Raw genomic sequence first — 10,643 nt, forward strand, 5'->3', positions numbered from 1 at the left:
CCGGCACATTATCAATAGTCATTGCCCAAAGATAAAAAAGAAAAATCCAAGATAGAAACCTCTCCACAAATTCTGTTACAGTAAATGAGTACAATGTATTGATTCTTGAAAATAAAAAATATGATTTGTGAAAGAGAAAAGCCATATATACTATTCAAGGTAAATGCTTAATAATTCAGAATATTACCTTAAGATGACAGATACTACGCTGATGTGCATCATTCTCCTCTAAGGTCATTTGACAATGTTGTTCATCTAAATTATCAGTGTCTATTTCACGGTCAACAGCACCATTAGGAACCTCCAAGTTCACTGATTTATGCATATCGCAAGATAGACGATGTTAGCCCTGTAATGTGTATCTTACTGTCCCAAACAGAAATGATACAATATAAAACTAATGTACCTGAGTCTTCTGGAGGCTGAAAGTAATATTGTGCACTTGGACATGGAGTTTCAGTGGTTTTGAAGCTTTCAGGGAAGACACATTTCACAACTTTCGATGCTTTAGGAAAGTTTCTAGCTCTGCCATTTGTTGAAAGCAAGTCTTCTCCATGCCTCTTCCTTGGATGATTTAAAAAAGGATTACCATCTTCAATTCCTGTCACTGACTGGACTTTACTAGCTGAACCGAGTGACTGCAAGATATTCACCTCTTTGCAGTTAACTGCAGTACCAATCATATGAGAATCTGATTCTTGAGCCATATGGTGTGAAGATTTTTCTTGTAAAATAGATGTGCAGTCTTTATTAATATTAATGTCAAGCGGAGAGGAGCTCATGTGATGGTTTATTTCAGTTGCATGAGATTCACCCTTTAAAGATTGAAAACGTAAAGCTGAATACAACCGACTACCCTTACTGCAGGTTCTTGCAGGTGAAGAGGTCAGAACAGGTGAGTCCGGTACAACAAGGTCTGATGCATTAGGAAATTTATGACAAACATTTTCAAAAAGAAAGATTGAAAAAGCAGAAAAAGTCACCATATGACCTTCAGTCATGCATATAGGTGATAGTGGAATACAGCACAGGGCTTCCACTTCTAGTGGGCTTACATAAAACAGCTTACATCTTTCAGAAATCTCTTTAGGCGAGCTTGGGCAGCCTATTCTAATAAGAATGGTCAAAACAAACCATGATTTATCCTCTAACTCCCTCTCTTTATTCCCATTAGGTTCTGTACCACTAGGATCAATTTCCTGCTGGATTCCTTGGTTATCCATTGGTTTTGAAACATAAACACATCTGTCAAAAGGAAGAAATGGTTAAAAAAAACAGACATAACTTCAGCCACAAAAGCTTTCATGAAATTAGAAACACTGTACTTTACACAACAGCAATAATAAAAGGGACATTTTGATACCATTTAAAAGTTCACAGAACTACTTAATTCAACATGATTAAAAAGCAAACAAGAAAAAGGACACACATGTTTAAATGCCTTTATCCTGCAGCCTTTGGTGCCAGAAGTATATCAATGACCATAATGCCCAATCGACAAATAGCCTGCATAAAACAATCTTGAAATGTGAGATTACCAAATTCAGTAGCTTCTATAAAAATAGGCGTAGACTTCAATGTTCTAGCACCCAAACTACACTGACAAACCCAAAACATGAAAAAGGTACTTTCCTTTATCATAAAGAACAAATTATAATTAGCAGAAATTGAAATAAATCATAAACATAAAAATAGTACACATCATGTCAAGAATGACAATGAAAAGGATAGGTGTATCCCATCAATATCTCTAAAGACAATCCTTTTCAATTCTACGCATACCGTACATTTCAATCAAAATCAAAAGACATAAACATCTTTCAAAAATCCAATTACAAGCTAGATCGGCTAGACACACTAAGATTTCACATCTAGCAATCTGATAAATCCTGCCATTTACAGTATGTTGACCACTACGTGTCGACTACCCATAGCAGTACACCCCCTTTTCTTTGCAAAAAGGGTAGCGCTTGATCGACATGTCCGTGCCATTCGACAGTCATCGACAGCTTGATCAATCTATGTTGTAAACCCAGTCTGCATATGTGAATTGTAAATAATCTTAGCAGATATGAGTCATGTATGTAAATTGCCTAGGTGGACCTAATTTTCTAATGATAATCTACATTCCGGAAGGTTTTTCGTCTCACCGATCCATGATCGGCAGAGTTTTCCTTCAGCCTAACCCCAAAGCCGGAATGAATTTTGTCATTAAAATCTTAGGAGAATCCTAGTATGTTAATCTGCTAGATTATAGTTGTTTCGCAGAACTGGGTGGTTTATGAGGGTCTATGTCAAATGGGTTCTCCCCCTTGAGATGTAAAGTTGTAAAAGTCATGATGTAAAGTGTCTTGAGGGTTAGAATATGTTTTAATCCCCTCACAAGTCCTAAGTCCTAGGTCCTAGGTGATTTTTCCAAAGGCTAAGTTCGAGGATCCATTTAAAAAAATTAAATAAATAATAAATAAAAATAATAAAGTAAAAACCTAAAAATAATAAAATAATAATATTTTGAGTAAATAAATGCAGAATTTCAATTTTTTAATGCATTAAAATTTCGACGGATGAGATTAAGAGATATCTTGATCCTCATCGACGGTTGAGATCATTTTGACGTGGATCACTCGAACTAGCTGTTGGGAATTTTTTCCTTTAAATAGGGTGCTAGGGGTCATTTGAGATCATTCGATCTGTGAGTCTTGTGCTGAAGAAGCTCTCTTGTAAACTTTTTCTGGTGCTAATAAAGAAAGACTTTGGGGTTGAAATCTTGCTGGTGTTACTCTCTGGAAGTGTTGTGAGCTATTTTATTTTCTGCATATTTTAATTTTCAGCCATTAGTAACAGCTTATTGTAGAGTATTGTTGAACACAGGTATCTTGTTCACTTGCTAGGGTTTGAATGGTATTAGGATTTCTGAAACAATGGCAGGTATCTCCATTGCATCTGAGATCTAGTACTGTTTTTCTCAGGAAATCCTTATTGAAGGAGTTCAGTGGGCGTTTGGGGAAGTTCTGGGCTGAACCAGCCGACTCCCGCAGGCATTCTCTTGCAGGGCCCAGCCAGTTTCCATCCTGGGTTTATTATTTAATTTCGTTTTTCTAAATTGCATGAGAGATTTCTGAAGTACTTCATAGTAAATCTGGTATCCTGAAAATATTATGGAGGGTTACTGACAAATCTGGCTGTTGCAGAGTCACGAAAATCTGTAAATGTTGTAATTATTTAGCTGATCTAGGGCACTGGTTTTGAGATTTTTTTTTTAGGATTTCATCAGGCAATCTCAAGCAGTCTGCCATTCGGGGTTTCATTTTTGCAGAGATATTCTCCAAAAAGATTTTCAAATTTTCTGGAGAAATTCGAGGGTCTCTTCAAGCCATCTGTCTGTTGTTCCTGGGGCTTCATTTCGCAGGAAAAATTCAAAATTTTCTTTTCTTCAGGTGTACGTTGGTCTCAGGCCCAGAAAGTCAAAAGAAAAACACACATGTATATATAAGGGAGAAGCCCACATACGTTCCAGCCTGCAAAACCCTCTTATCTGTCTATTGTCAACAATCTTTTTTCTTATCCGCCCTCCTGTTCCATTTCTTCTCTGTCACGGTTCCATTCATCCTCGCGCACATTTCAAACTTGCAGTTGCAAAAGAAAAATTATATATATAAAGCCTGCAAGCAAAACAAAATAAACATGGTCGATCCTTGCTGTTGTAGCTCCGTCGCATCCCTCTTTGCATGCGTCTGATCCTTCACTCATCTCCACGCAGTCAAAAAATCGCGTCTACAATCGAAATCCATCATCTGAACTGTGGAACCTGCGTCCTACGTTGCCCAAGCCGTCGGCCTCTTCTTTCCTCTCCAAACGCATCATTTTTTATCTTCGTCGCCGCCCTGATTCGACCCTGCAAACCTGCGTGAGCCTTTTTCCTTCCACGCTGCTGCTACATTCACTCTGTCCGCCGTCAAATAACCTGTAAAACAAAACGCATATACGGGCCAGGTAAAGATTTAAAGTTTTTCGTTGGCGCTGGATAACTCCTTCAAAGCCTGCGTGCTGCATCCTCTCTGCCAGCCGTCGAAGATCATTCCGCCGTCGATCGCACAGTAAGAGCGTGGTTTTGGTATATTCATACGTTTGCATTTTGGTTAGTTTAGTTAGAACGTCCCTTTTTCTGCTTTTAATTGTGTATTTTTTTATGAAGGGAGCGTTCAGAATTTCAAGCGTTAGTTTAGTTTACACTTTAGATTTAATCAGTTTTATGTGGTTTGATTTTAGCATTTAGAAATATATAAAAAGTATAAAATATAAAAATCCTGTTCTTGATTTTTAGTTAGGGTTTTAGTTTATTTTTTAGGACTTTAGTTTTAGTTTAAATTTTAATTTTAAGTTATATTATAAAACTTTCAAACTTCCGAAAAAAAAAAAAAAATATATATATATATATATATATATATATACAAAAAAAAATAAAAATTATAAATAAAAATTTATAAAAAATATAAAACTTTAAAAAAGCATTAAAAAATCATTTTCTTAAAGTTTAGATTTTGATTTAATATTATTTAGATTTTTTTTTATTTAAAAGTTTCATTTAGCTTTAAAATTTTGCTTTATATAAAAAACACAAAAATATTTTGGAAATATTTTGCCAGATTCGGCAGGGGTTTGTCACGTTTTATTTTTTCTTGCTGAGATTAAAATTTTGATGTGGAATCAATGTTTATCATTTTTTTATGTGATTTAGCATGCTTGAATAATCATGAATGTGATATCTACTTAGCATTTAAAATTACATGGTTGTGTATCGATCTTTATCTTTCGAAGTTTTAATCGCTGGAGTATCATTTAAGCTTTTTCTCACATCTGATAAAATAAATCTTTGTTTGAGTTATTTGATGATAAACGATTACTCTACATGGTTTATATTTTTTGCAGCATCTGATAATTAATCGTTTAAACATTAACTCCATAAGGCACTAGTCTGTTAACTCAATTTAGTGTTGGTTTCCTTTCGTGTCTCCCAAACCAACTGATTCACAGTTGGTCATCCTTTTTCCTATAGGGTTTACCCCCCTTAGCCGCAGGAGACAGGCTTAAACGGAGAGATCGGGGATCAGGGTGACAGCCCCCGGTCTGAGCGTTGTCGTGACAATCTGTGCGACAACACAGTGTATCCCAAGTGCAATATGCAGGAAAAGAAAAATGTGACTATTTATCTTCTATAGTATACATACACTGTCAAACGATCTAAAAACAACTATCCCAATAATTTTGTACTGTCTACCCTGGGACTAGAACTCTAGTTGAAATGCTGAAAATCAAATCAAGAGAACTATTCTACTAAAGAAAGGAACATGACTAACCATCTTCCTCAACATGATCAGTGTTAACCTCTTGTATCTAGGGGTAACTAGAGAAGAATTTTTCTCCTGTGATCCTGATCATAGACAGCAATACCACAGTTGACACCCATATTTCTCCACAGACGGTTGCCCAGAGATGCTTCCCACACCATGTTTAGCTCACTCATATGATTGATTTGGTGCCTTACACATGATGTAAATTTGTTTATTGTTTTATATTAAGTGTTAATAGCATATGTATTTGGCAAAAAAAAATAGTGAGTATGGGTTGAAACTGGATAGTGTATCATGAGACTTTGAAATTGTGCCTCTTTCCTTGTTTCACCTTGTTGGTCATTGTTATAGCAAAATATCGCACGTATCGTCCGAAAGCTCAAGTGTGAAACCCATTGCACCTCGGGGGGGCCACTGTCACTTCACCAACCCTCTTCTCATTTCTGGCCGGCTCTCCTCTAGCTGAAGGAGAGTTCTCTTTGGGAATGGATTGCTAGGGCTTAATAGTTCCAAGATTTTAGTTCAAAGGTTCCTATGGCTCAATCTTGTTAATTTCTTTTAAACTTAGCACCTGGTAAATTATTAACCTAGTAGAAGGGAGATCTATTGAATAACTTACATAACTAGGTTCCTAACTTGGTTAGCAGAAGCATAAAATAACAAATCTCATAAAATACAACACACACATTCTACCCAATCAAAGTTTTCGTTAATAATCCAAACTTATTTGGGCTCCCATCTTGGGATAATGGCCCAGCTGAGAAAATACAAAATACAAAATAATCATGGATCTGATCTAGCATATCTTCCCTAGATAGGTGTTCAATCTTCTCTGCAGATCTGGACCTCTAGCCTCTCTGCACTCCCTCAAATCCAATACATTGCTCACTAAGATGCCTCTCTCAATCTTGTGTTGTTGTAATGTCTTTCCCTCCCTAGCCTTGCTTTTATAACTTTACATTGACCTAAATCTCTAACTCTAACCCTAATCTCAAAAGTGATTGACGGTCGAGATTAAATCTCACCTCACTTCAAATCGACGATTGAGATTAAAACATATTCACATAGGTAATTTACGTCACTCTTCCTTGCCAATGTCATCAAAGACCAACTGCCTATGAGCTTGCTCCTAGAAGCCTCCTCCCCCAAACATCTTGTAAGGCCATCTCATTCCAAGTGACCTTCTTGACAGATTTCAATGAATCTGTTAACTTCTCGTCCCCTCTTGAACCTGAAGATTGGCTCCCTCTAGGTTGCTCAACCTTTGGAGCTGCTTGCTCCCTATCTCTCAAGACTTTGCTTCCATTCTTTACTCAAATAGGTTGGCCCTTTAGCCTATACAAGGTGCTCTCTCTAACTCTAATGAGGTGGCCAACATCTAAGCTAGATACCTTAAGTCTAACCATTGCATGTCTATCCTGGAATGTTACACCAAACCTTTTTTTCTCGATCATTGAGACTAAGAGCAAACTCCACCTAAGTTCTAACACGCATATCACGTATGTGCTCCTGTGCTAAGTCCTTCTAGCACTATTGTGAGTCAATCCTTTGAGACACCCACAAAACCTAATGCCAATCCCCCAATTGGTACAATCTCCCTCACTCCCACTAAGAGCTGACCTCTACCAATCTTATTGGCAAACCCTACTAGTAATGTCCTTTTGTACCGTGCTTTGTTGACCATTTTTGGCTCATGCTTGTCACAGCAAATCCCCTATGCAACGACTTTTGTTGGTACTACATCTTGTAGCTACTTAATCACGATTAGCGCAACACTCTACTCGTGGCACAATCCTATACTCTATGGCACCACTTATACCATAACATGTCACTCCCTCTATGACTAGCATGTCCATAGCCTAACTGCACTCTGCATTATGCATCCCTTTCTTGATGACTCCTCACACATGGCCCCGACACCCCTTGCATAGATCCCTAAAGGGATGTCTCTCGCACTACTTACACTGCAAACATTTGTCGCAACACTACAATCTGTGCAACAACTCTAGTTCGATCCTTACACTACCAACATCTGTCACAACCCTGCAATCTATGCAACAACTCTGGTTCGATCCTTACACCGCCTCCTCCGCATGCCCGACTTGCTCTACTTGCATTATCAATTGTCAGGTTTTACTCCTCGATCGACTACTGCCTCAAACAACCTTCACCTCATCTGCATGCGCTCATCTTGTGCTGTGCACTATAGGTTGGCAGCATGGTAATCCTCCTCACACTGAGCTCCTCAACTTGTCACACATAGTTCATCCATTTATCTCGAGTATGAAAGTCAACAGTTCTATATTTTTTTATTTTTCTTTGGCTGACCCACAACCTCACATGGGCCCTGGCACTTGTCGACCTATCCCCTGGCTAATGTTTGCTATATGCAGTCGCCCGACCCCTGCCTACCTGTTGGTTCTCTCCACATCTATTTGACCCTAGGCGCACCTGAGTTGCTACCTCCACCTCTGCAAAGATCCTCCTCGACACACATCTGTTGTAATCTATAGTCGATGACAATTGTTCTTTCTTTGCAACGGTTTCACTCAAACCATGTGCCGCAATGGCTTTACCTTAGCAACTGTACACTCACGACCCTTTGTCTCTGCATTCTCTTGTGTCGGCCAATTCTTGCGACTAGCACCCACCACAGTCGATTAACATTGTGACTTACCTACCCACGCCTTCATGCTATTACGAACAAAGTTCATATACGTAGCAAAATATTCAATAGCCATTGAGTATAAAAATATCCATTATAGGACAATAAAATGTATATAAAGAATGTTTGAATATAGGTGACATGAGATATGATGAGATTGTTACAAATGAGGGCCCACTTATATACCTAGGCAGGTGCTCCTTCATGAATGGTCATATACTTAGAGAAATGCCTCTCTAGTATACTAATCATTATTACTATTTAATTATTAACTATTTATATTCATAACACATGTTTTCTTCGTTCGTGGCTTGACCTACCTCTTACACAACTATGTTGTGGCCCAATAGCCTTGTCCGACCTTTGTTGGAATAATAATTTGTTATTGATGGCAAAGGATGATTTGATGAAGATGAGAATGCCATAGACTCAAAGAGCACATTAAGCCCTTTCCAATGAGTTATAGCATGCCTCCTCACTCCTCTCCAATGAGGAGAAATGAATTTTTTAAGTGGAGAAACCAGTTTTTGTCCCCCTCTTCAAGTCGGCCTACCTTGAGATTAAGTCAACCCCCCTATAGACATGACGCTATAGTATGAGATCAAATGTGTATAAATAAGAGCCAATACTCCTCATTTGCTCATCCAACTCGTCCAAGGAGACAAGAAGAATTCAGATCTATGGAGAAGTATAAGGGTTCATATCTCATGAACCTAGGAGTTAGTTGCAGGAACAAGACGTAGATTCTATCTTTGTTTTCAGTTAAGGATTCTTCGGGTTTTCTCATTGGACTTTGTTCTCCTTTGTGGAATCTTTTGGGCAAAATAGGAACTGTTTTTCTAGTATTACTTTGGCCTCCTTGGGGCACTAAGTTCGGTTTAAAACTTAGCCGACTTCAAACCTATGGCAATGACCAAATTAGGCCTCTTGACAATCTGAGCTTCATCCTGTAGCTAAGCCCTATTACAAACCTCGAACTTGTGACTAAACCTATGAATTTCAGCCCTATGGAGAAGTAGACCTATGCCCTGAAGTAGAAGCATCAGCCTTGTGGAAAGGCCAAACTCGACCCCTCTATGGATTTTGGTCATGTGATAGTTGCACTTGAAACTTGTTTTGAGCAAGCCTTTTGAAGCAAACCATAAGCCATTTTGAAGCAAACTTTGAGCAGATACTTGACAAGTTTTAAGAGACCTTTGAAGCAACCTTTTTGTATCTTTTGGAGCAATCCTTAAAGACCTTCTTTGAGCAGACTTGTGGAGTAGACCTTTGAAGTATCATTTGGAGTGGTTTTTGAAGAATCCATAAAGTGGTCTTTGAAGAAGTTTGGAGCAAACATTGGTGGATCCTTGATTAGTATTTTGAAGTGAATTTGAAGCAATTTTGAAGACATGTTTAGAAGTCATACTTGGAGTAGTTTTTGAAGAATTTTGAAAGAGATATCTTGAAATGATTTTGATAAAAGTTCTGAAGTGAATTGAAAGTTTTTTGTGCAGATTTGATCCTGATTGAGGATTGAAGTCCTCATACAAGGTTGGAGCCTTGTGAGAGGCAAGGATTGATCCTATATTTATAATTGAGGAATAGAGTCCTCATTCAAGGTCAGAGCCTTGAAGAAGTTAGAAATTTTGTTGTACAAGTTGGAGCCTGGAAGAGGATTGAGTCCTCATTGTCTTCATTAATAAAATTATTTTCTTATTCTACTTCTTGTGTTTATGGATTAAATTGTGATAAAATCTTAAATGGCATAATATAACAATCAAAATAAATATTGATTCACCCTCTCTCGGTATTTCCAACAACCTTCCCACGACTAGTGTGGCGGTTGGGTGGGCCATCAGACCTGTTGGACACCAAGTTGGCCCATCGATGCCCTAGTGTTTTTACGGCCGCAAAAATTTAAATAAATATATATATATAAATCAAACTCGACGTTGGTTGATTTCTTTGGTCCTAAAAAAAATCGCCTTTGTATGACCACGCTCGAACCTAACCCGGCAATCCTGAACAAACTTGGCTTCCTATAATTTCGAGATCAATTTTCAAAGATCATGCTTTGATACCACGTTAATTTCTATTAAACCTAACACACGATAAATTATTAACCTAGCAGAGGTGAGATCTATTGAATAACTTGCACAACTAGGTTCTTAACTTAGTTAGTGGAAGCAAAAAATAACCAATCTCATGAAAGACGACACACAAATTATGCCCACAATCAAAGTTTTTATTAATAATCCAAACTTACTTGGGCTCTCTTCCTAGGATAATGGCCCAGCTAAGAAAATACAAAATAAACTTGGATCTGATCCACGAGATATGCCTAGATTGGTGCACAATCTTCTTTGCAAATCTTGATCTCTAGCCTCTCTACACTTCGTCGAACCCAACACACTACTCATTGAGATGCCTCTCTCAATCTTGTGATGTTGTGGTGTCTTTGCCCTATTCCTAGCCTTATTTTTATAACTTCACATTGAGTTAAATCCCTAACACTAATCTACAAATTGATTGACAGTCGAGATTAAATCTCACCTCACTTGAGATCAATAGTTGAGACTAAAACATATTCACTAAAGTAATTTACTTTACTTTTCCTAAGTTTCTTTAATTCAATAAGCCAACAT

At 37.8% G+C, this 10,643-nt stretch overlaps 1 protein-coding gene across 1 annotated transcript in view; it reads right to left on the bottom strand.

Annotated features, from left to right (window-relative positions):
- The window catches only part of LOC149183930 (uncharacterized), a 79,479-nt gene extending 77,971 nt beyond the window's left edge, over positions 1–1,508 (bottom strand). The window contains exons 1-3 of the mRNA XM_089417325.1: positions 1,430–1,508; positions 407–1,245; positions 188–312 (exon numbers count right to left, since the gene is read on the bottom strand). Of these exons, the coding sequence (XP_089273451.1) occupies positions 188–312; positions 407–1,223 (942 nt within the window). The 5' untranslated portion in view covers positions 1,224–1,245; positions 1,430–1,508. The remainder of the gene's footprint in view (positions 1–187; positions 313–406; positions 1,246–1,429) is intronic.
- Between the last annotated feature and the right edge of the window lie 9,135 nt (positions 1,509–10,643).

Source organism: Pinus tabuliformis, chromosome 3_2, assembly GCF_031772625.1.
Source record: "Pinus tabuliformis cultivar Carrire ecotype Pingquan chromosome 3_2, CPIR1, whole genome shotgun sequence".
In the NCBI taxonomy this organism is placed as follows: Eukaryota; Viridiplantae; Streptophyta; class Pinopsida; order Pinales; family Pinaceae; genus Pinus; species Pinus tabuliformis.